Genomic DNA, 26,338 nt, shown 5'->3' on the forward strand with positions numbered 1-26,338 from the left:
TGCTATTAGCCCATTCAAACACATGGAATAACAGACACGAGTCTTGTGAGACCTGTGGGCATCCTAGAGCAAATAAACCAATATGTATGTGTTTGTGATAGTCTCACCTTTACATAGAGGGGTGTATTGTGTGTTTTGTGCATAGAGTGTAGCCCAAACTGTAAGGACGCTACAAACAGAAGATGGCAGATTGGCTAGACCGACTTAAGACAAGTCCCAAGACAATTGTGGGATCTTAGAGAAAGAACACCATCGTGTTTGTGAGAGTTTCATCTTCCATAAAGGTTTGATGTCCCTTAATAGTTCTGTAGGCCAAACAGTTCGGATGCTACAGACGATTTTGTGAGAAGACCGATTTTCGGAATGTCTCATGGTCTGACAAACACCTCTCTGTCACCTTTCACTGCCGATGTGGAAGTGTCACATAGGTGGATGTGTTGGATTGAGATGCATCCAAAGCAAAAAACTGAGCAAATTTTATGGAGATTTCTTTTATTATTCTCATTATATTTCCACGGGTGCCCGGATATCGACCATAGGGGCTTAATGATGGTGACAACTTATCCTTCCACCTATCCTTCTACTTTATATTGTGTTTTTAAAATACCCTTCAAAAGAGGCATAATAAGTAATGTCAAACTGTGCAGAATTGCAGGAAATGAAATTTAAATCTATCAAAACAATTCCAGAGGGAAGACCCCGGGACCCCCGTCTACATACATAAAAGAGCAAAATTGTGATGTGGATATTGGTGGGAGGGACAAACAGTAGATGGGGGGGCCCGGGGGGTCCTCCCTCTGGAATTGTTTTGACAAATTCAAAATGCATTTCTTGCCATTCTGCACAGTTTGACATGACTTATTATGCCTCTCTTGAAAACAATATGTTTACTACCATGGCTATACTTACTTATCTACTAACCACGTACTCTACTGTTGTTACCAATCTTGCCACCTTTACCACCTCTAATGCCAATGAAAATTCAGTCATCATGCATCTGACCATTGAATAAACACACTGCTGTGTATCTGGAAGTGGCTGTAATGACAACATAGTGCCGGGTCCTTGTCTGCATTTCTGTCATTAGAAGAAAAACTTTCAGAATGACTGAGTTTATGCTGACAGAATAGTCGAGAGACATACTTGGAATCAACCTTCGGGATCAACATTCTACTGCACTTTATAGAAGATTCCCCTGTCCTTGTAAAGTCCTTCTGTGTCCCTGTTATCCTGCTGGCCACTGTATCAGCGTGGAAGGAAAATCTGGGCCATGGATGACAGAGCACGCTTCTTGGAGCTGAACCAGGAGGATTCTTCTCCAGCTCTCATGCAGATTCAAGGGAAGTGTGTCTGGGACTGATCCTCTAATCTCTGTCCAGGAGATGAATCTGCCTGAGTGCATCATTCAACCTCCATGGGCCCTGATCAAAAGTAGAGCACTATAAATGGTATGGGGTGCCATTTAGGCACATGTATTTTTTTTTTTCATTTTAAGAGACAGGCCAATGTTTGCCTGAGGAAACAAATATATGTGGATGATTTAGCACATCATGCTACACGAGGTTAATAAGGAAGAATCTATGCACCATACTGTTGTTCAGTATATGGTCCAAATAATTTACAAACTGTAAAATCTAATCTTGAATAGCTGGAATTCAGGATCCTGACACAATTTGGAAATATCTGAACAGAGATAGGGACCTTGAAAAATTCATTGAGACATTTTGTTTGTCTGTGTTCTTGTGTTCCAGTTGAGGATGCTGAGTATATGTTCATGAGCTGTCCATCAGGGACCCCAAGCATCGATCTCAGGGAAACCCAGCTGTCAGGCACAGGTACATGACTGCATTTCTCTCATCAGTATCATGTACATTTGATTTTGTCACTAATGTATTGAGGTGGAGGTTATACAGGTGTTTTTTCCTGTAACCTCTGACATTTAACCTGTAACCTAGCTGTGACCTTTACCGCCAGATGGCCTTTTCCAGTCAGGACCAGACCCGGACTCAGCCAAGGAACCCTCGTCCTCTGCATCCCCCGAATGGCTACGGAAAGGGGTTAGTGCTTATCACAACACTTGCCATAGTTGTTGATAACTTTAGTTCAGGTCATTTGGTGTGCATTCCTCCACTTACACCCTGTATTGAACAATGTTAAACCCCATAGATTAAATTCTTAACCTATTTGGGTAACACTTTATTTTTAGAGGTTTTTATTACAGTGTAATTACATGTGTAATTATACGATAAGTAGTATTGTAGTTAATTGTAGTAACTCATAGTTATACTGTAATAACAACATAACTGGTGGTAATTGCAGTCTGTAATTATAGAGCTACTGCAAAAAATACTTGTTGCCATGCTTGTCATAAATGGACAAGTTTCCACTAAATTCACCAATTTAGTGTTAAGTTTCTACTCAGCTGCATCAAATTCAATAAGAATTGTCATGAGTTTGTAAACTCTTGTGGACAGATGCGCAGGGTGTCTGGGATAACAAAGGTTGGTGGCTTAATAAGCTAACTAGTCTTTGTCAGGATGTTTTGGGTATATGTGATTCATTATAGCTGATGATGTGTATCTTTGGTTTCGTGATCTTTGTTCCCAGTGCCTATGAAATCAATTGAATATCTTACATTTGGGTTGTGTCCATTGACAGTAGTACTGTAAGCAAAATGTTCAACAGTGTTGGGACTTAATTGTGAAAAGGGGTGTCTTGTTGTTGGAGTCCTGAGATGTTTAAAATAGCAGCCTCAAGTCCAAGTTAGTGTGCTTTTATCACACAATAATGTGAGGTGAACATTCACAGGACTAATTCGGCCTGCATTATAAAATGTTCCAACTAAAAGGGAAACATACCTGAGTGATGTAAGAATAGGTTTGCTTTCTAAATTCAGAGCCAACTTTGTTATTGTGTCACAAAAAATATCTGCAGCACCCAACCTGTTTTAATTATGTGATGCAGCAGACATTTTGGAAGGTTGGGAGTACATTCTAGTGGGCTACAGAGTAAGTGGCTAGTGCTCCTCTTCAGATGACTGGGAGAGAAAGTTACAGCAAGGAGGTGAAGATTCAGTGACAGCATTTATTTTCAGGTCCTTCGCCAGAGCATGTGACTATAATGACAAGGAAAAGCGCTGGGCCGTGCAGCACATGAGGTGCCATTGGGGCAGCGAGGGGGAGGAGGGCAGGGGGTCTGTGATGTGGGCCGCTAATGAGAGGCCCTGCTGAGGTTTGTGGAGGTCCAACCACATGTCTCGCCAAGTGTTTTTTATTTTTTTTAACCTTTATTTAACTAGGCAAGTCAGTTAAGAACAAATTCTTATTTTCAATGACAGCCTGGGAACAGTAGGTTAACAGAAGGGGCAGAACGACAGATTTGTACCTTGTCAGCTCGGGGGTTTGAACTTGCAACCTTCCGGTTACTAGTCCAACACTCTAACCACTAGGCTACCCTGTCGCCAAGTGTTGAGGAGTGCAAGAGGTCAGAGGGCACTCTCCTGCCTCGATCACAGGCCTTTTCAAATGGCCAGTGGGAGAGACCCAAAATAAACAACATAAAGGGGGGTAGCCTAACTATTAATCTTCATAGATGATCAACTGCAACCACTGTAAACTAAGCCTCTTCTCTGCTGCATGGAACTCTGTTCTTCCATCCTCCTCAAGGCTTTTGTCAGGGCCAGAGAGAATCCCAGCATGGGGATTCGTAATAAGGGTTTATGCTGAGAATCAAAGTGGGAATGAACGGTTGAGGGGAAAGAGGGTCAGTTTCAACAAGAGAGGAAATGCTCTGTTTATGCGAGAGGCCATCTCCTCCTCTGATGCCATTGGTGGAGATGGAGCCACGGTAGAGGAAGTGGATGTTAATGCCACAATTACATCTGTCTATGTGATGGAGTGATAGAACACCCACACAGGAGGAGGAAGTCCAATGGCCAGAGTCAAAACTCCCCAGAGACCATGAGCTCAGTGGCAGCCTTCCGTTCTGTGGGCACACATGCGCACACAGACACTTAAATGGCAGGCTACATACACATTCATACACACACTCATGCAGGTATGCTCACACACACACACACACAATAAGTAGGTCCAGAACCCCAAGAGAAGGAGCACTTTTGAAGACCACATAGGAGGCTGCTCTGTTTACCGTCTGAAACTCAAGACTCACTCAAGACTCTCATCCAGTGCCGTAGTACTACTATGAATCTAAATTACCTTTATTCGCCAAGAACATTTACACATACTCAGAATTTTACTCTGTGATATGGTGCTGCCAGTGATAGACAACATTTAGAGACATACAGTCAATGAAGTTAAAACTAAGTTTACATACATTATATACACGTACAACTAGGTAAAGTGAACATAAAGCTACAGTACAAGAGAATGAGCAGCTATACCAATGTACAGTGGGTATACGGTTGATATACAGTGTATTTACACATTTACAGTATCAGTATGAATATATCTAAATGCAGAGAGATGGACAGAGTGCAATACTGTATAGTGCAGTTATTTTATGTACAGTTCAGAGATGCCTGATGCAGTGTGCAGCATAGAGTGCATAGTCATTTAGTCTCTGTGGGCCAGATGGTCAGTTGGTGAGGGTCATAGAATGGGTGAAGAAACTTTTCAGGTGGAGGGAGGTTTTGGTCATGAGTGACCTGAACCACCTGTCAGAGGTGAATTTTTAGAGGAGGGGGTGACTGAGATGGGAGGGGTCGGGGATGATATTTCCTACTCGCTTCCTTGCCCTGAAATCGTGCAGGACCTCTCTGCAGACTGTACAATGCGTTGCAGACGCAGATCCAAACCAGACGGTGATGGAGGCGGTGAGGATGGACTCAAAGATTGATGCGCAAAACCGGATGAGGATTGACTGGGAGATTTAGAGTTTTTTCAGCTGACTCAAGTAATACATGCTGTGACAAGAATGGAAGTACTCTATGTCTAGTCTCATTAAGATAGCATTACCAAAGATCTACATTGTGGAAGTAAAGTCAGCTCAGATGTTTGCAAGGCCATTGCAATTCTGTGTGTCTAAATGGAGATATGGTCTGAGTCCAAAACGGCACCGTATTCCTAGTCAGAAGTAGTGCACTATATAGGGAATAGGGTGCCATTTCAGATGCAACTGTAGTGAGAGAGAGTAAAAAGTCGACTTTGTTGGTGAAATACATGAGCCACAGTCAGTGAAGAGGGGGTGTCTCTGTGTTGTCCCTGTTCTAATGGTCAGTGGCTGTGGGGACTGGGCACTGGGCTTACACAGCTGCAATCACGCTCCACTTTACCACTAATTGCGCAAAACAAAGGCTGTGGCACAGTGATGGTGATGTTCCAAACAGTGGAAGCAATTATGTGAAGCAAGAAACATACAGAATGTATGTATTCCGTTAGTTGGCAAAAGCATTGAAGCACAGATATATCTGGGTTGTGTCTCAAATGGCACTACATAGTGCACTACCTTTGAGCATGGATCCTTGTTAAAAGGAGTGCAATATATACGGAGTAGGGTGCCATTTGGGCGTAGAAATAGATTGGGTCATGTCTCACGAAGATAAATAACAGACAGTATTCCCAAACTAATCCAATCGGTTGGATTTATTGCATACTGAGATGATTGTTCCAGTTTAGATGACTGAGGTAGTCTCAGTATTCAGTCATTCTGAATGCAGGTTGCCGGGGTGATTGACAATTCCACTTGTTGGATATCCTAACTCTGGTGGAATTCCAATAGGATTTACACATCACTTTGCAAGCCAGCATAATGTGATTTGCAAGTCTGATGTTACCTGTAAACCAGAATATTTCTTACACCACTGTGTTAGTGTAATGCTCCGGGTGTCGTGGGTGTGGCGTCAGAGGAAACAAAGAGTGCAATGCTGTGCTTTTTAATGCACAAACGCACCACAGGGTGCTCACAACAATAACGGCCCCAAACACGGGGGCCGAAAAATGTACAACTGAAATATACGACCAGGAACAAACACGCTCCTCTACTACAGAACCGAAGGTCACAATAATTAATCCCGCACAAAAAACAGGCGGGCCGGCTGTCTAATAAAGCCCAACTAATCATTCACAAACAGGTGCTAACAATAAACATACAAGGAGGGGGAGGAAAGACAATCAGTGGCAGCTAATAGGCCGGTGACGACGACCGCCGAGCACCACCCGACCGGGAAGGGAAGCCACCCTCGGTCGGACTCGTGACAGTTGGGGTATAACTAGACCCTCAAAGAAATGCCTTGCGATATTTGTTTTGTTATAAATAATAACGTAAGGCGGTTCTAGGAAAAACCTTTAGATAATAAAATGGTAGAACCCTTCAGAGAGTTTTTAGGCAAAACCCTTCATAGAGGGTTCTGGTAAGAACCATATGCACAGGGTTCTTTGAAGATCCCGACATAGAACCCTCTACAAAGGGCTCTAAACAGCACCATCAAAGCTGAAGAACTTGTATTTATTTATTTTACCTTTATTTAACTAGGCAAGTCAGATAAGAACAAATTCTTATTTTCAATGATGGCCTAGGAACAGTGGGTTACATCCTACACATGTAAATATGGCATTGGAACTGATCCTGGGACTGACCGTGTATATACAGTAGCTTGCTTACTTTCTCTGGTTCTTCTTATTTCTTTTTCTCAGGTGTTTTTGTTCTACCTAACTTTATAGTACTACTTATATTGATTAACTGTTGGGAAATAACTTGCATGAAAGATATTTAACTGTACTTTTGAATTTGATAATAAAACTTGAAACTTGAATGCCCCCTCTCATGACCACTTCCTGTGTTCCCCCTCAGAGCCAGGGGCCGGCTGTACCCCTTCATCCGCCAGAAGGTTTAGATGAGGACTGCTACGAGGAGGCTGAGCCCTTTGTTTCAGTCAATCACCCCACAGGTATGCTCAACAAGTCATTAAATACATCAGTCTCTCCCGCCCTCTCTCTCTCCCACTGTCTTTCTCTCTCTGTCAAGAGCCATTGCAAGCAACTTGAGTTACTTTCACAATGGGATACATGTGACTTTGTGCTGTTTCTACAGTCAAATAATTTACTTGAAAATTCCAGTCGTGTGATATGTATATGGCCAATATACCACGGCTGGATGCCTGGATACAGCCCTTAGTCGTGGTATATTGGCCACATACCACAAACCCCCGAGGTGCCTTATTGCTATTATAAACTGGTTATCAACGTAATTAGAGCAGTAAAAACAAAGGTTTTGTCATACCCCTGATATACCACGGCTGTCAGTGCTCGAACCACCCAGTTTATAATTGTGCTATTTTTCATCCTCAAACCTTTGAACTTCCACAGTTGTATACTATGTATTTTACTCTAAATAAAAACCCTGCATGTCTCACTTTTTACAGTAGTATCAAAAATAATACAGAAATGCATCCCCTGTGTGTGTGTGTGTGTGTGTTCATGCGTGCATGTCCTCCAGACAAAGGTGACTCAGACAGCAGTCACTACGAGTCATACGGGGAGGAAGATGAGGAGTTTGTGAAAGACCGGGCCCCCTACATCCAAAGGAGTGCCTCCCAGCCCTGTCTGCGGCCCACTCCCGAGTCACGCATCTGTGGCTACCTGTGGAGGAAGAAATGGCTGGGCCAATGGACCAAACAGCTCTTTCTCGTCCACAACAATATGCTCTTGGTAAGCACATTCCTAATGACAGAATACACAGTGAAGTCACCTGCTGGGTGTCGGTGAACGTGTTTCGAACATTTTTCATCCAGGTAGGCAATTGCCTTTTTTAAAGGCATTAATCTCTAAATAGCCCAGAAATTGTTAGTCATATTTGCCTGTTTCATGTAGCTTCTAGATCTACAAATGATAGACAAAGTCATATTGGCAAGAGCAGTTAGTGGGTTTTGCCTTTCTTTTAAGGTCAAATTATTCCCACGCACATGCAACAAGCAAACTCAGATGTGATTTTCCTATTTTGAATAACAGTGCTACAAATGTGCCAAGGACCTCTACCCTCTGCTGGAGTTGAACCTGCAGGGCTGCCAAGTGGTGTACAAGTACAAGCATAACAAGAAGATGCAGCACGAGCTTAAGGTGGTGGCTGGCTCTGACATGGTGGTGATTGGTTTCCAGAGCTGCCAGCAGGCGGAGGAATGGAGGAAGGTTTGGTTGTGTTTATCATTACAACATAGTCCCACAGAGTGAGAACCAGGAAGAAAGATAAAACATTTTTTTGTAATAAGATAGCCTACTGTAACGAGTGTGCTGAGAGTCCGGAAGCAAGTTCAGGGAGTGTGTTTTAATAAATAAATGAAACACGTAACACAAACAACGCACTGACATGAAAACAGTGTCAATAACAACTGAGGAAAGAACCGAAGGGAGTGACAGATAAGGAAGGTAATCAGGGAGGTGATGGAGTCCAGGTGAGTCTGAGGATGTGCAGGTGCAGGTGCGAGTAACGATGGTGACAGGTGTGCGCCATAACAAGCAGCCTGGTGACCTAGAAGCCGGAGTGGAGCACACAATGACACCTACAGAAGAAGTAGCCAGCAATGTAGAGCAAAGGGAGGAGTCAAAGGAAATGGCTTTTTGGATGGGTAAGCACATGATTGTCCGAACAGGCCTGTCTAGCCTATCTGAAATTAATTGCTGTATTATCAGGTTATTATCAGACTGGGACAATTTTATAGTTATGACAGTATTTGGAACTTGGGAGATATAGGGCATGGCTGGATAAGTGTCAGCATTAAGGCAGATTCCTGGACACATATTAAGCCTGGTCCTTGACATAAAATCAAGATCAGTGAAGAATCTCCACAGAAAATTCTGCCCCTAAAGATTTTGTGTGTGTTCTGTTATGAATTCGTACTTGATGTTTGGCTGGCACCTAGATCATTGAGGAGGTGAGTGGAACCTCCTACTATGAGCCAGAGTCCCAGAGTTCCTCATCGTTACTCAAGTGTGACAGACTAGACTCTTGCAGGGTAAGTAATCTGCCACTACAAGAATTAAAAATACTCCTGACCTTAGTTCACATTCAAATAACTTCCTCTCGACTTGAATGAATTAGGTAGCTCAGATTTTATCTAAATGCAGCACTTTCATGTGTTGTTTTCCTCACAGTCAAACACAGTCATACACACTTCCGACTCTGATGAAGAGAAACTGTCCAAGCTGCCCTCTGCTCTCAGCAGTGGGGAAATGAAGGATAAAGGTAAGCACGAGCGGCAATAATTCTGTCCCTCTCAGCCTATTCCTGTGTTTTGTCAACATAAACAAATGCCTCTGGTCGGAACAGGACTGGAGCAACCTCTGTTTCAGAGGCTAAATATACAGTTGGTCGGCAGTTTACATTCACTTAGGTTGGAGTCATTAAAACTAGTTTTTCAACCACTCCACACATTTCTTGTTTAACAAACTATAGTTTTGGCAAGTCGGTTAGGACATCTACTTCGTGCATGACACAACTAATTTTTACAACAATTGCTTACAGACAGATTATTTCACTTATTATTCACTGTATCACAATTCCAGTGGGTCAGAAGTTTACATACACTAAGTTGACTGTGCCTTTAAACAGCTTGGACAATTCCAGAAAATTATGTAATGGCTTTAGAAGCTTCTGATAGGCTAATTAACATCATTTGAGTCAATTGGAGGTGTACCTGTGAATGTATTTCAAGGCCTACCTTCAAACTCAGTCCCTCTTTGCTTGACATCATGGGAAAATCAAAAGAAATTAGCCAAGACCTCAGAAAAAAAATTGTAAGATGTCCACCAGTCAGTCTGGTTCATCCTTGGGAGCAATTTCCAAACGCCTGAAGGTACCATGTTCATCGGTACAAACAATAGTACGCAAGTATAAACACCATGGAACCATGCAGCCATCATACTGTTCTGGAAGGATACGCCTTTTGTCTCCTAGAGATGAATGTACTTTGGTGCGAAAAGTGCAAATCAATCCCTGGACAACAGCAAAGGAACTTGTGAAGATGCTGGCGGAAACATGTACAAACGTATTTGTATCCACAGTAAAACGAGTCCTATGTCAACATAACCTGAAAGGCCGCTCAGCAAGGAAGAAGCCACTGCTCCAAAACCGGCTTAACTTCTTGGTGACAGGGGGCAGTATTTTCATGTCCGGATGAAATGCATGCCCAAATTCAACTGCCTGCTACTCATCCCCAGAAGATAAGATATGCATATTATTAGTAAATATGGATAGAAAACACTCGGAAGTTTCTAAAACTGTTTGAATCATGTCTGAGTATAACAGAACTTATTTAGCAGGCGAAACCCCGAGGACAAACCATTGAGATTTTTTTTTTTAGGTCACTTTTCAATGTGTTTTCATTGGGAATCCAGATTTCTAAGGGACCTTCTTGCAGTTCCGATCGCTTCCACTGGATGTCAACAGTCTTTAGAAATTGTTTTTCCTTTGTGTAATGAAGAAGTATGGCCATCTTGAACAAGGATAACTTGAAGTGTACTGTTAGAGGCGCGACCAGAATGCTAGCTACAGTTTGTTTTCCTCTTGTATTGAACACAGAGCATCCAGTCTTCAATTTTATCGATTATTTACGTTAAAAAATACCTAAAGTTGTATTACAAAAGTAGTTTGAAATGTTTTGGCAAAGTTTACACGTAACTTTTGAGATATTTTGTAGTCACGTTGCGCAAGTTGGAACCAGTGTTTTTCTGGATCAAACACGCCAAATAAATTGACATTTTGGATATATATCAACGGATTTAATCAAACAAAGGACCTTTTGTGGTGTTTATGGGAAATATTGGAGTGCCAACAAAAGACGCTCGTCAAAGGTAAGGCATGAATTATATTTTTATATCAGAGTTGTGTCGCGCCTGCAGGGTTGAAATATGCTTCTCTCTCTTTGTTTACTATGGTGCTATCCTTAGATAATAGCATCGTTTGCTTTCGCTGAAAAGCCTTCTTGTAATCTGACATGTTGGCTGAATTCACAACAAGTGTAGCTTTAATTTGGGATCTTGCATGTGTGATTTCATGAAAGTTTGATTTTTATAGTAATTTATTTGAATTTGGCGCTCTGCATTTTCTCTGGCTTTTGGCCAGGTGGGACGCTACCATCGCACATATCCCAGAGAGGTTAAAAAAGCCAGACTACGGTTTGCAACGGCACATAGGGACGAGATGCACAAGATGGTACTTTTTGGAGTAATCCCTCTGGTCTGATGAAACAAAAATAGAACTGGTTGGCCATAATGACCATTGTTGTGTTTGGAGGAAAAAGGGGGAGGCTTGCCAGCCGTCGAACACCATCCCAACCGTGAAGCACGGGGGTGGCATCATCAGGTTGTGGGGGTGTTTTACTGCAGGAGGGACTGGTGCACTTCACAAAATAGATGGCATCATGAGGACGGGAAATTATGTGGATATATTGAAGCAACATTTCAAGACATCAGTCAGGAAATTAAAGCTTGGTTGCAAATGGGTCTTCCAAATGGACAATGACCCCAAGGATACTTCCAGAGTTGTGGCAAAATGGCTTAAGGACAACAAATTCAAGGTATTGGATTGGCCATCATAAAGCCCAGACCTCAATCCCACATACATTTTGTGGGCAGAAAAACTGAAAAAGCGTGTGCAAGCAAGGAGGCCTACAAACCTGACTCAGTTACACCAGCTCTGTCAGGAGGAAGGGACAAAATTCACCCAACTTATTGTGGGAAGCTTGTGGAAGGCTACCCGAAAAGTTTGATCCAAGTTAAACAATGTAAAGGCAGTGCTACCAAATACTAATTGAGTGTATGTAAACTTCTGACCCACTGGGAATGGGATGAAAGAAATAAAAGCTGAAATAAATAATTCTCTCTCCTATTATTCTGACATTTCACATTCTTAAAAGAAAGTGGTGATCCTAACTGACCTTAGACAGAGAGTTTTTACTCTGATTAAAACTCAGTTTTTCACAATTCCTGACATTAAATGTATTTGGCTAAGGTGTATGTAAACTTCCGACTTCAACTGTAGTTCCGTCTTAAGTTGGTCCGTAGGGACTGGTTGCATCACTGAGGACTCTGTGAAGACAGTGTGGTATTGTTTGCCTCGTTTGATTGTTAATAGAAGTCTACTTTTAAGTCAAAACAGGCACGTTGTTGGTGTAATACTGGCTCCTTATGAACAGGAGATTCCTGGGGAATTGATTTGTCACCATTAGAGTCTGGAGAGAGACATGAATGTGGTGGTTTTAGGCTGTGTCCAAAGTAGCATACTTTTGACCAGGCCCCATAGGGCTATACTGTATATATAGGGACCAGGGACTGTATATATAGGGACCAGGGTCCCATTTCAGACGGAGTCATATACCCTGCCCAGCTTCTTTGTAGCCCTGATTGTGTAATTAGTGTTGTGGCGTGACTGTTATTTATTGAATAATAACCTACTATGTTTAATTGTTACTGGATTAAATTAATCATGTAACAATGAACTCTTTAGGAAATTGGGGCACCATGGGAGAAGTTTTTTACTGAGACACTGTCTCCCGATTTAACTCAATAATATATATATTGATAAGTCACTAATCATTTCCTCATATCACTCTCATTCTGAACATCACAGACTTCATGAATCTGCACAAACTCGAGTCTTACTAATCATTCCATACCACACAAATTGATTTGATTATTTATTTACTAACAAACTAAATGATAACACAGGATACACACACGCGGTATAGGTTATTGATTTGAAACTTAATATGGCGACAACAGCGGACAGCATAATATCACACTTGTTACACAAGATGTTAACCTCTCTGGGATATGTGAACTAGCGTCCCAACTGGCAAAAAGCCAGTGAAAATGCAGAGCGCCAAATTCAAATAAATTACTATGAAAATCAAACTTTCATGAAATCACATATGTAAGATACCAAATTAAAGCTACACTTGTTGTAAATCCAGCCAACATGTCAGATTTCAAAAACGCTTTTTGCCGAAAGCAAACGATGCTATTATCTGAGGATAGCACCTCCGTAAACAAAGAGAGAAAAGCATATTTCAACCCTGCAGGCACGACACAAAACGTAGAAATAAAAATATAATTAATGTCTTACCTTTGACGAGCTTCTTCTGTTGGCACTCAATGTGTCCCATAAACATCACAAATGGTCCTTTTGTTCGATTAATCTGTCGACATATATCCAAAATGTCCATTTATTTGGAGCGTTTGATCCAGAAAAACACCGGTTCCAACTTGCGCAACGTGATTACAAAATATCTCAAAAGTTACCTGTAAACTTTGCTAAAACATTTCAAACTACTTTTGTAATGCAACTTTAGGTATTTTTTTAATGTAAATAAATCGACAAAATTGAAGACGTGATGATCTGTGTTCAATACAGGAGGAAAACAAACTGTAGCATGCTTTCTGGTCACGCGCTTCTAACAAACAGTACACTACAAGTTATCCTCGTTCTGAACAGGGCTATTTCTTCATTTCTCAAAGGAAAAACCTCAACCAATTTCTAAAGACTGTTGACATCCAGGGGAAGCGGTAGGAACTGCAAGACGGCCCCTTAGAAATCTGGATTGCCAATGAAAACTCATTGAAAAGAGTGACCTCAAAACAAAAATCTGAATGGTTTGTCCTCTGGGTTTTGCCTGCTAAATAAGTTCTGTTATACTCACAGACATGATTCAAACAGTTTTAGAAACTTCAGAGTGTTCTCTATCCAAATCTACTAATAATATGCATATCTTATCTTCTGGGGATGAGTAGCAGGTAGTTGAATTTGGGCATGCATGTATTTACGTGTTGAAGGTCTTCATCTGGTATCTCTGTTGGGCCCAGACCTTTGTGGAAAGGTTTCCGCTTTGTGAGAAGTGTTCGATAGGGCCTTCTTCTTCGGATAACCTTCCCCTTTGTTCTCAGGTGTAAGTCTCTGATTTTCCACAAGAGGTCACAATGTCCTTCTTCTTAGTTGCCTGTTGACTTGCACTGGTTCTGGAAGAGAGGTCTTCTGAGGACAGCTAATCAGCCATGTCGATGATCCCCAGATTTATGATGAGAGCAGTGTAGCCGACGATGAATTGAAGAGAATAAACTACTTAAATTCAATTTCTTAGATACAGTACTTAGAACAGCTACTCAACCGCAGCATTGATTGTTAGAGGTTCCTTTGTCTTCTTCCAGGGTCATGACTAATATAGACCAAGCCGTAGCTTGTGGTCCTTTTAGTCTGGTATGTTAATTCTTAACTCAATCTTTTTCACACTCGGGTTAAAAGGGGGCATTTTTGGCATGCTGACACGCTCTCTGTGCTCCCTGGGTTGTGGCTAGTTACGAGGCAAAGTATTCTAATTACTATGATCTCATTAGAGAACTAAAATCACAGGTCCTATCATCACAAAAACATTCTCTTCATCATTGATATTTTCTACAACACGTAATGGATGTAAACCTGATATACACCGTGTAAAAGCTCCTTAAGTTACAATGTTTTGTTCTAATTTCTTTATACAATTTTTAATGACATCACAAAATAGACAATCATTTTATATATTCCATCTCTCATCCTTCCCAACATTCGGATGTTGAAATATATTGTCCCACGTTCAATGTTGAAGTTTTGGGAGGCACACTCTTCCGTAACAAAAAGACATTCCATTCACCCATACTAAAGACCAGAAAAGAACCATCTGCTGCATTACAATTAACGATTGAGGTGAGGTGTTATAAACCCACACATCAATCCCCCACCCCCTCTATTTCACACAGAAAATAGTATGTTCAATATGAAAGGCAAATTCCCGCGTCCTCTCCTTCTCGAGCCGAAAGTCCCATTTGCTTCAGGTGGTAACCTAACAAACGCACCAAATACTTGTTTGTTTTTCAAAAAAGAAGCCTGAAACCTTGAATAAAGACTGTTGACATCTAGTGGGAGCCATAGGAATTGCAATCTGGGTGACGGACATGCATAGAAATAATAGGTTTACATAATAAGAGCCTGGGAGCTCAAAAACAAAACAATATTCTTCCGCCTGCCATATCAATTATTTTATAGTCTCAGACATTATTTTAACAGTTTTAGAAACGTCAAAGTGTTTTATACCCACTGCTACCAATTATACGCATATCCTGGCTTCTGGGCCTGAGTAATAGGCAGTTTCTATTTTATTTATTTTATTTCACCTTTATTTAACCAGGTAAGCTAGTTGAGAACAAGTTCTCATTTACAACTGTGACCTTGCCAAGATAAAGCAAAGCAGTATGACACAAACAACACAGAGTTACACATGGAATAAACAAGCGTAAAGTCAATAACACTATAGAAAAAAAGAAAGTCTATATACAGTGTGTGCAAAGGGCGTGAGGAGGTAGGCAATAAATAGACCATAGTAGTGAAGTAATTACAATTTAGCAGATGAACTTCATATGGCTGCAGGGGCAGTATTGAGTAGCTTGGATGAAAAGCTGCCCATTGTAAACGGCCAGCTCCTCAGTCTCAGTTGCTAATATATGCATATTATTATTAGTATTGGATAGAAAACACTCTAAAGTTTCCAAAACTGTCAAAATATTGTCTTTGAGTATAACAGAACTGATATTGCTGGCGAAAAACCCTGAGGAAAATCAAAACAGGAAGTGGCTTCTATTTTGAAAACTCCATGTTCCATAGCCTCCCTTTGCTCGATTTAAAGAGATATGAACCAGATTCCTTTTCCTATCGCTTCCTCAAGGTGTCAACAGTCTTCAGACATAGTTTCAGGCTTTTATTTTGAAAAATAACATCGCGTCAAGTGGTCACATGAGTTTTGCTTGCGCAACAGAATTTGGACAGCCATTGTTTTCCCCTCTCCTACTGTGAAAGACATTTGCAGTTGATATATTATCGATTATATATTTTAAAAACAACCTGAGGATTGATTAAAAAAACGTTTGACATGTTTCTGTGGACATAATGGAAACTATTTGGAATTTTCGTCTGCGTTGTCATGACCGCTCTTTCCTGTGGATTTCTGAACATAAACGCGACAAACAAACAGAGGTATTTTGAATATAAAAATCATCTTTATGGAACAAACAGAACATTTGTTGTGTAACTGGGAGTCTTGTTAGTGAAATCATCCGAAGATCATCAATGGTAAACAATTAATTTGATTGCTTTTCAGATTTTCGTGACCGAGCTACCTGATGCTAAGTGTACTTAATGTTTATGGTGCGATCGATAAATTTACACAAACGGTTGGATTGCTTTCACTGTAAAGTATAATTTCAAAATCTGACACGACAGGTGGATTAACAAAAGGCTAAGCTGTGTTTTCCTATATTGCACTTGTGATTTCATGAATATAAATATTTATAGTAATATTTATTGTATGTAGCGCTATGCTATTCAGCGGCTGTTGATGACAATTATCCCGATAGGGGGATTGTAGCCATAACAGGTCAACACTGGAGTGATAAATGAGCAGATGATGATGTGCAAGTGAAGATACTGGTGTGCAAAAGAGCAGAAAGTAAATAAAAAACAATATGGGGATGAGGTAGGTAGTTTGGGTGGGCTATTTACAGATGGACTATGTACAGCTGTAGCGATCAGTTAGCTGCTCAGAGAGCTGGTGTTTAAAGTTAGTGAGGGAAATATAAGTTTCCAGCTTCAGCGATTTTTGCAATTCGTTCCAGTCACTGGCAGCAGAGAACTGGAAGGAAAGGCGGCCAAAGGAGGTGTTGGCTTTGGGGATGACCAGTGAGATATACCTGCTGGAGCGTGTGCTATGTGTGTGAGTTGTTATCGTGACCAGTGAGCTGAGATAAGGCGGAGCTTTACCTAGCATAGACTTATAGATGACCTGGAGGCAGTGGGTCTGGCGATGAATATGTAGCGAGGGCCAGCCGACTAGAGCACACAGGTCGCAGTGGTGGGTGGTATAAGGGGCTTTAGTAACAAAACGGATGGCACTGTGATAAGACTGCATCCAGTTTGCTGAGTAGAGTTTTGGAAGCTATTTTGTAGATGAAATCCCCGAAGTCGAGGATCGGTAGGATAATCAGTTTTACTAGGGTAAGATTGGCGGCATGAGTGAAGGAGGCTTTTTTGCGAAATAGAAAGCCAATTCTAGATTTGATTTGGATTGGAGATGTTTATTAAGAGTCTGGAAGGAGAATTTATAGTCTAGCCAGACACCTAGATATTTGTAGTTGTCCACATATTCTAGGTCAGAACCGTCCAGAGTAGTGATACTAGTCTTCCACACCTTCCATGGTCGGGTGCGGCAGCGAACGTTTGAAAAGCATACATTTGGTTTTACTAGCATTTAAGAGCAGTTGGGCCATGGAAGGTGTGTTGTGTGGCATTGAAGCTCGTTTGGAGGTTAGTTAACACAGTGTTCAAAGAAGGGACAGATGTATACAGAATGGTCTTGTCTGCGTAGAGGTGGATCAAGGAATCACCCGCAGCAAGAGCGACATCATTGATATATACAGAGAAAAGAGTCGGCCCGAGAATTGAACCCTGTGGTATCCCCAAAGAGACTGCCAGAGGTCCGGACAACAGGCCTTCCGATTTGACACACTGAACTCTGTCTGCAAAGTAGTTGGTGAACCAGCTGAAGCAGTCGTTTGAGAAACCGAGGCTATTGAGTCTGCCGATAAGAATACCGTGATTGACAGAGTCGAAAGCCTTGGCCAGGTCGATTAAGACGGCTGCACAGTACTGTTTTTTATCGATGGCACTTATGATATCGTTTAGTACCTTGAGCATGGCTGAGGTGCACCCGTGACCAGCTCGGAAACCGTAATGCACAGCGGAGAAGGTACGGTGGGATTCGAAATGGTCAGTGATCTGTTTGTTAACTTGGCTTTCGAAGACTTTAGAGAGGCAGGGCAGGATAGATATAGGTCTATAACAGTTTGGGTCTAGAGTGTCACCCCCTTTGAAGATGGGGATGACCGCGGCAGATTTCCAACCTTTAGGGATCTCGGACGATACGAAAGAGAGGTTGAACAGACTGGTAATAGGGATTGCAACAAAGGCGGCGGATAGTTTTAGAAAGAGTGGGTCCAGATTGTCTAGCTCAGATGATTTGTACGGGTCCAGGTTTTGCAGCTCTTTCAGAACATCTGCAACCTGAATGACAAAGCTTATATTGGGGACACTACAGGGCTGACCTAACGAAATCTGGAGAAAAAGCTGGGGGTTTTATTTTATTTTATTAGGATCTCTTTTAGTCCTCATTTGGACGAATCTTCCAAGAGTCCTTAAACATTAAAATACAATTTATTATATGATCCCATTTTCACATATAACACAAGGATACAAACAGACATGATACACTGACATATTGACCAGATAAATACTCTTAACAGTCTAAAAAGATTGATTATTCTAGCATAGTCCAGCACAAATTCCCTATGTATCATATTTAATCTGTTTAAAAATGTTGTTGGAATATATATATTGAAATGTTTCTGGTTTGCTCAGATACATTTTTCCACTTCTTTATTGCTTTGAATTAAAAAGTTATTTTGCCTATATCTCTTTTCTGTCTGGATAACACATAGGTGGACAAGCTATTCCTGGGAATTACTGAATGTCTGTCCGTTTATTCCGAGCTTGTCTGACATTGTTAGCCAGCGAGCTGTCGTGTTTGCAAGTCACAGAACCACTGAATTCCATTTTCAGTTTAGCATAGTCGTTTTTTACGTGTTGCTGTTGTAGACGGATTAACCTTGGATGTTCGCTTCAACGGGTAAAGCCTGTCAGTATTCATAGCGTTAGGGTAGCCATCCAAGGCATCCTCTATGTCTGCTAAGAATGTCTCAGTGTCATTTGGCTTACCTGGAATGGGGTCAAAGGTGCGGACGTTTTTAACAATTTTGTCAAGCTGTTCCTCTCCAAGTGCGCGGGGAGCATCTTATTGTCTAGCCAACTCCTGACCGTAAGAGTTGGAAAGAAAGTCATGACTAAGGCTGTGGTGGTCATGAAATTTTGTCTGCCGGTGATTGTCAAGCAAATAACTGCCGGTCTCACGGTAATTGACCGTTAATAAACATAAACACATTTAGCATCTCCTGGCTTCCATGCATAGTTAACAAGCCACTGATGCAGACCTTTGGAGCATCTACATTTTGAAAGTATAATAAGTCCCAGGTAATATAGCCTACACCATCACAATAAATCCATTATTTATCTTAGACAGGTCTAAAGAAACATGATATGAAGAAAATACAGTCTATTTCAGAAGAACATAATGGAATACTCTGAGTGGTCCTTGTGTGTGACCCTGATCTGGCTATGCCTTGGCTGTGGGCTACATTAGTTAATTTATCAGACATTTGTTTAGAATTCCATGGCATTATTTTATATTATTTTATTGAATGAATAATACAATTGAACATAGCTGAATAAAATAGAAAGGATGTTTTCTCTAAACGATTTGAGGCAGTGTGCAGTGGTGTAAAGTAAAAAATACTTTAAACTACTACTCCAGCAGATTTTTTGTGTATCTGTACTTTAATTATTTTCTGTATTTTTGACTGCTTTGACTTTCACTTCACTACATTCCTTATTAAGAAAATATTGTACCTTTTACTCCATGCATTTTCCTCGACACCTAAAATTAGTAGTTACATTTTGAATGCTTAGCAGGACAGGAAAATAGTCAAATTTACACACTTATCAACCGAACATCCCTGGTCATCCCTACTGCCTCTGATCTGGGGGACTCACTAAACACACATGCTTTGTTTGTAAAATATGTCTGAATGTTGGTGTGCCAGTGGCTTTCCGTAAATTAAAAAAACAAGAAAATTATGCCATCTGGTTTGCTTAATATAAGGAATTTGAAATTATTTATACTTTTACTGTTGACATACTTAAGTATATTTTAAACTAAATACATTTAGACTTTTACTCAAGCAGTATTTTACTGGGTGACTTTTCCTTTTACTTGAGTCATTTTCTGTTAAAGGTATCTTTACTTTTATTCAAGTATGACAGTTGGGTACTTTTGCCACCACTGGCAGTATGCACATACTGTCACGTCCTGACCTTAGTCCTTTTTTATGTCTCTGTTTTAGTTTGGTCAGGCCGTGAGTTGAGGTGGGAATTCTATGTTTTGTAGTCTAGGTTTTGTATTTCTATGTGTTTGGCCTGGTATGGTTTCCAATAAAAGGCAGCTGGCAATCGTTGTCTCTGATTGAGAATCATACTTAGGTAGCCTGTTTTCCCCATTTTGGTTGTGGGTGTTTGTTTTCAGTCTTTGTTTGTCTGCACCAGACAGAACGGTTTCGTTTGTTCCGCGTTGTTGTTTTTTTTGTTCTAGTGTTCAGTTTCTTTATTAAATCTACCATGAACACGTAAAAGGCTGCACCTTGGTCCTCTTCACCTTCTTCCACCTATGACAACTGTTACACATGCAGCTATTCTGTGTTGAGGGTTAACAAAGAAACAGGTACTCCTATATGCTTAATTTAGAGTGATTATGTAACTGTAGTTGTGATACAAATGTTGGGCTATATGTTTTGATTTTTAATACATTATAAGGCTGCATGATGCGACTCTAATGACGATTTGAAAAAAATTGCATGAAAGGCATGAGGTCTGCATGTTTTTTTTCTACAGGCTGTACACATTTCATCAGTCTCTCGTTCACAAGTTGACACGAAGCATTTGATAATGCCTCGGATTTCCCGGCTGCATCCCCTTTTGTGTGGCCGTAATGCCCCCTTTTGCGGACAGTGGTCGTTGTGTCCTTGGGCTGAATATAATAATTATTACAAGTGAAGACAGACATATCAGGGACGCAACTGCGGCATCCTTATCCAATTCCAAGGTGCATATTGAAGATATTGGGAGAACTGTCCACATTCTTTCTCATCAGCCAACAAGATGAGTAGGCCTAACGAACAGCAAAACCACTAGCCTATGTCAATCTACTACCACCCATAGTACAAAAGTTGACTTATTATATTCTGTGCGACAAATAAATATTCCAAACATGGCCTGGGACAGTTGTAGGATGTGATAGATCCCAAATGAATACAAACACTAGCATCAAAAAACCTGTTTAAGCAATGAGCCTGACGCAACAGATAAGAACGTTTAGCTTAAATTATTTATAAACTATTCGGCTATTTCTTCACATTAAATGCGCAGCAATGCACACACAGCAGTAGGCTATAAGCGTGAATGTTCCATTAGCAGGAAAACACCATGCTCAAAAGTGACCACAAATGCGATTATGCATGTAATGCTTTTATTAAAGAGGTGTATTTTTATGGTGAAAATGTTCTACCCCAAGCTTGAAACTCACAAGCTGCATATATATGCGAGTTAGGCTCTACACCTGTTGTAAAGCAGATGAATGTGCTTTAGTTGTGATACAACTCTTATAAAAAACATATAGGCCTATGGTCTAGGCTACATGAGGTGTATGACTATGATTTTAAAAAGTCACAAAAGTATGTGCTGTTTGCATTAAATTGGGCATCATTTACAAGTGATAATATATCATTCACAAGTGATAGGCTAACATTGTCACCCATCAGATTATTCCTGATTTAATCTTGTCTTTACATATACTAAATAATATATGTGTGACATTTGGTTTGATTTAGAATGGAGCATTATTATGCACCTGTCTCGAAATAGGGGCAGCGGAAAAAAACACATTTCATCTATGCAGTTATATAGCGAATCGAGGACACTTTTCCTGTGGTTCATTTTCATGCCAGCCAGGTAGGCTATACGCCTGTTTTAAAGAGAAGCAATGTGCTTAATATTAGGAAAGTTGAGAAATAAATATAGTAGGCCTGGCCTATAGAAAGTTGATGGGATTATACGATTTTTAATAGAGGCATCACTGTTTTCTCACGCAATTGCATAGCCTATAGCAAAGTTGTGCAACATGAGCTCATGGGCTCTCATGAAGTGTTTGATTTGATTTTTGATTACGTTTGTATTGATGTTAGAGTGATTAGAGGAACACCGTGACCGTTACCGTGACTAAACAGTCACGTGGAATTTGACTGTCTTCATGACTCGTGACCGCCGGTATGGCGGTATTACGGTCACCCGAACAGCCCTAGTCATAACCATAGCCTGGTCTTGCACTAACTCCTATCTCATCTACCCTAAGGCTCTCGTGCCCTTTGACCCTGTTTCCTGTTTGGGCTGCAGGGTTTCTAAATGTGCTGATGAACTGCCAGTGGCAGAGCCTGTGGTGTCAGGTTGAGGGCGGAGTCCTGAAGATGTACCGAGACAGGGGCTGTGAAAAGAGCCCTCAGTATATGGTGCCATTGAGAGGCTGCCAGGTTCGACCAGACCCCGACATGCCTCAGGCCTACCGCATCACTGTGGTCCAACACGGAGACCAGGTGGCAGTACTGGAGGTAAGAGCTCTGGGGTGAAGTTCCCCTTAGGTACATATCTAGGATCAGCTTCCCCTCCCCCAATCTTAATTATTGGGGGGAATGCAAAACTGACCCAAGATCAGCATATAGGGGGAACTTCACCCTTCTCCCTGGTAAAAAATATGTTGAAAAGGTTGGATATTCATCCAGGGCTTTTGGTGTTGTAAAGGGGGCCAGATCACTTTGAGTCACTTAACGTCATTGTGGTTCAATTTGGTCATTCTGGACAGTCATTTCACACTCATTTCACATTTCACACACACATTTTTTTAAAAGAGAAACTTGTTATGTACATGATCACTACCAAACGCAACCCAGCTATTTCCTATTTCCTTATATAAAATAATTCAAAACCCCAAAAATTAGCTGTGCAGGATAAAATAGGACCAAATTATTCCTGGAACAGTGCATGCATGGAGTGTTGTTGAACCTCTCCTTCTTCTCTCTGTCTTCCTCATTCTCTTTATCACTCTCTCACACAACCCTCCCTTGCTCTGTTCATCCATGTCTCTGTTCCAGGCCGGCTGTGCAGATGAGAAAGAACAGTGGGTGCAGCTCCTGCAGGATGGGAGTGTAAGTCACGGTCAGGCTGACTCTCTGTACCACCATGACATCATCTCAAAGCCTGCTGGAACACTGAGGTAATACATTTTCACAGTGGTCACTAGATCCTTTACTATGTCTTGATTTATAGAGGTCTTCTCGGGTCCAAAAAGTTGGCCTGGACCCGAACGGATACAATGTTTTTTTTTAAAGGGTGACCCAGACCTGAATGGACTGAGAATAATCCGACCTGAACACGGATGGACCCGACAATAACCAGACCTAGACCTGATCCATACCCTTATGGGTCCGGGTCTAGACCAGACCCGACTGTACCCGAGTGAACAAAAAATAAAGTTTATCGACCAAGTTGGTCTTCTGGTTAACAAATAGGTCTTTTTATTGGCTAGGCCTTCTATAAGTCAATAAATTCCCCTTAGTACCGTAAAATAAATATGCTGCATGCTATGCAGACCGTGGTCGGGTCCATTCAGGTCCACTCGGGTCTATCAGCCGTAGTTGCATAGACCCGATGACAATCAATCAGGATCCAACACGGACCCGAGGGAAAAGTTCAAATTTTGGGCCCGTATCAGGTCTCTGGTATTTCTTGTTCAGTCAGACCCGTGACGACCTCTAGTGTGATGATCTACAATGAAAATCTACAGAACAGGGTCAATATCCACAAAGTGTGTCTGAGTAGGATTGCTGATCTAAAATCAGATTTGCTAGATTTAATATACAAATCCTAGATCAGTACGCCTACTCTAAGACAAGTTGTGAACACAGGCCCTGAACTATGTTTATAAATGCATACTTGATTAACATTTTTTTTCTTATTATCAGTGGTTTAAAGGAACTAAGGTTCCCAACCTCAAACATGTACATCGACGACCCCTTTCACCAGCTCTGTGGAAGTGGCAAATCGCAACCCATCTACTCCAACACAGCCATACTGGAGCACATGGTACGTCCATTCTGGGGGGGAGAAACCGGAGCTGTAAATTAGTTGTATAGGGAGATATTATAGAGGGATATTCCGATTTCACTCCTTTGCTACTATTTTCTTGGGTTCTGTGAGAGAAAGACTGGGATTCAAACCAATAATGCACATGGACTTCTAAAGGCAACTCATGTTTGAGCTGACATCCATGTCGTGTACGGTGAATACAATCTCCAGGAATGTCTGTAAAATTGCCTTTAAAAGTCTCTCTTTGCGCAGGTATTTAATATGAGTTGGTTTGAATCACTGCCTAAAACACTGTACAGCGTTGTGTGTCCAGGGTTCCGAGAGACTATGACTTCAGAGACTTTGACTTCAGGCTTGAATAAGGGCACAGTCAGGTGATAGTCAGAGGCGTACATACATTTATTTAATTAACAGCAAAAAACTGTAAACCGAAAACAGTACAAAGAAGTCAGTGTGATATTTCAATAGATTTCCTTTGTTTTGCTCTCATCAGTTCCAGAATTCCCAAAATGTTGCCAGGGGAGAGTTGGTGTCATCCAAGGATTCAGTCGACTACAGCAACACTGAAATCTTTAACAACCACAGTGAGTCGGATTCGACTTTGAAGTAAAACAATTCCTTTACATTTAGCTTGAATTAGAAAAATGTCTACATAATTGTATGTTATAACAGATTCTCTGCACAGAATTTTCCATCATCATCCCATAGTTTATGTTGAAGTTGCATTCTGTTGCGTCAATGTAAAACACTACAGACACAAAGGCATAGTGCTTTATAGTGGTGGAAACCCGTTTACGCTGGTCTCTACCCCACTGTTTTTGAGGAGATTAGATAAAATATAAACGTCTGGGACTACTTCATATAATGCCCCCAAGCTTTGGGTTATTTAAGCGCTAAGGGCTGAAGATAGAGTCTGATCCCAGACCTGTTTGTGCTATCATGCCAAACATGAAATTGAGTGACGGTAGCACAAATACATCTGGGACCAGGCTACTGAACACAGCTAAAAATAGTGTGCAGGCCATGAGGGCATGTAAGGCCACGGTTCCTCCAGGTCTTTACTCACCATTAAGCAGTGAGCTATGATTCCTTCTCAAAATTGTGGAGGGATGTCAATGTTCTAGGTGAATGGAATAATGCGTAGTCAGGCGCAGGACACAGGTATGAGTAAAAGCCACGATATTTACTCAAATTCAACAATAATCCAACAAGAATAAACATAAACAATCCAGATCACGTACACAGAACCACTTGACAAAAACAATCACACACAAAACAACAGGGGAAGCCATAAATAAGGAACACCTGGAATGGAAACCAGGTGAGTATAATGAAGACAAAACCAAATGAAAATTAAACATGGATCGGTGGTGACTAGAAAGCCGGTGAGGTGGAAGTCCTGACAAGGGAAATGTGCCTATGTGCTCTGATCTGTCGTTTCTGGTGTTTTGGTATTTTTTTCTCTGCCTTTTTGCTGAATGTTTTCCTGTCAACAAAACTCATTTGAGACTTTAGAATAGAGTTGAGTTCCATCTTTAAATGTCAATTTGGTGCTATTGCTATTACAATATTACTTAGTGTTAATTTATTTTGTACAAGTATTTCATGTAAGTATTTACTGCACATTTGTGACAGTTACGGCTCTTTAACAGGTAGAAAATTGTGTGAGGTGGAGCTGGGGGTTCAGGAACTGGACTTGACCGGGAAGAGGTGGTTGCATCTAAGAGCTGGATCAAAGATTAACCTCATCACTGCACAGAAGACAACCAAACGCACCTCTTTCAGGCAGTCTCTGGCCTTCTGTACAGAATGGGCACAGGTAAGGCCATTATACGCTGCCACCCACAACCCTGTTATGCCACCCATAGAATTCTCATCCCTGAAAATATCCAGGGCCCGTATACATGAAGTGTTTCAGAGCAGAAGTGCTGATCTGGGATCCGGTCCCCCATGTCCATATAATCATATTCATAATGCTCTAAAATGCAACACTGATCTTAAAGCAGCACTCCTTCCCTGAGAAGCCTTATAAATATGGGTTCAGATAGCCTACAGTGATGTTTTGTGGCACAATACTGTCACTTGGTGTTTTGAATACTCAACACAACCACTAGTGTGTTATACAGAAAAAACAAATGGATTCATAGTGTGACATGGGTTGACCAAACAGAATTGGTCAAATTCCTAAGGTGACTCATTAATAAATCAGGGACAAAACATCATGTGCCGACCAAAGTTGCTTGACACATTGTAAACTCTCCTTACCAGTACGTCACTGTATTGGAGTTTGTGTTTTATCTACTCTTGGCAGGGTCACTGTGACATTGTGGTAAAGTTGGAGCACCTTTAAAAAAACATGAGCTGGCGCACAACCAGAAAAAAATATTTTATGTGGAGGTGCTGACTAAAGAGAGTCGCACACTCCGTATTTAAACTCCCAGTAATT

General features: G+C 41.1%; 1 protein-coding gene across 2 annotated transcripts in view; it reads left to right on the plus strand.

The window, feature by feature from the left end:
• Positions 1-26,338, plus strand: part of LOC112263447 (actin filament-associated protein 1-like 2) — a 40,015-nt gene that overhangs the window by 12,086 nt on the left and 1,591 nt on the right. For both annotated transcript variants that reach the window (XM_024439689.2, XM_024439688.2), the window contains 12 exons: positions 1,752-1,835; positions 1,975-2,057; positions 6,811-6,907; positions 7,456-7,667; positions 7,968-8,144; positions 8,876-8,968; positions 9,108-9,198; positions 22,147-22,358; positions 22,899-23,020; positions 23,769-23,889; positions 24,386-24,476; positions 25,545-25,711. In XM_024439689.2, coding sequence (XP_024295457.1) covers positions 1,752-1,835; positions 1,975-2,057; positions 6,811-6,907; positions 7,456-7,667; positions 7,968-8,144; positions 8,876-8,968; positions 9,108-9,198; positions 22,147-22,358; positions 22,899-23,020; positions 23,769-23,889; positions 24,386-24,476; positions 25,545-25,711 — 1,550 coding nt within the window. The remainder of the gene's footprint in view (positions 1-1,751; positions 1,836-1,974; positions 2,058-6,810; positions 6,908-7,455; positions 7,668-7,967; positions 8,145-8,875; positions 8,969-9,107; positions 9,199-22,146; positions 22,359-22,898; positions 23,021-23,768; positions 23,890-24,385; positions 24,477-25,544; positions 25,712-26,338) is intronic.

Source organism: Oncorhynchus tshawytscha, linkage group LG28 (genome assembly GCF_018296145.1).
Source record: "Oncorhynchus tshawytscha isolate Ot180627B linkage group LG28, Otsh_v2.0, whole genome shotgun sequence".
NCBI classification, from domain to species: Eukaryota; Metazoa; Chordata; class Actinopteri; order Salmoniformes; family Salmonidae; genus Oncorhynchus; species Oncorhynchus tshawytscha.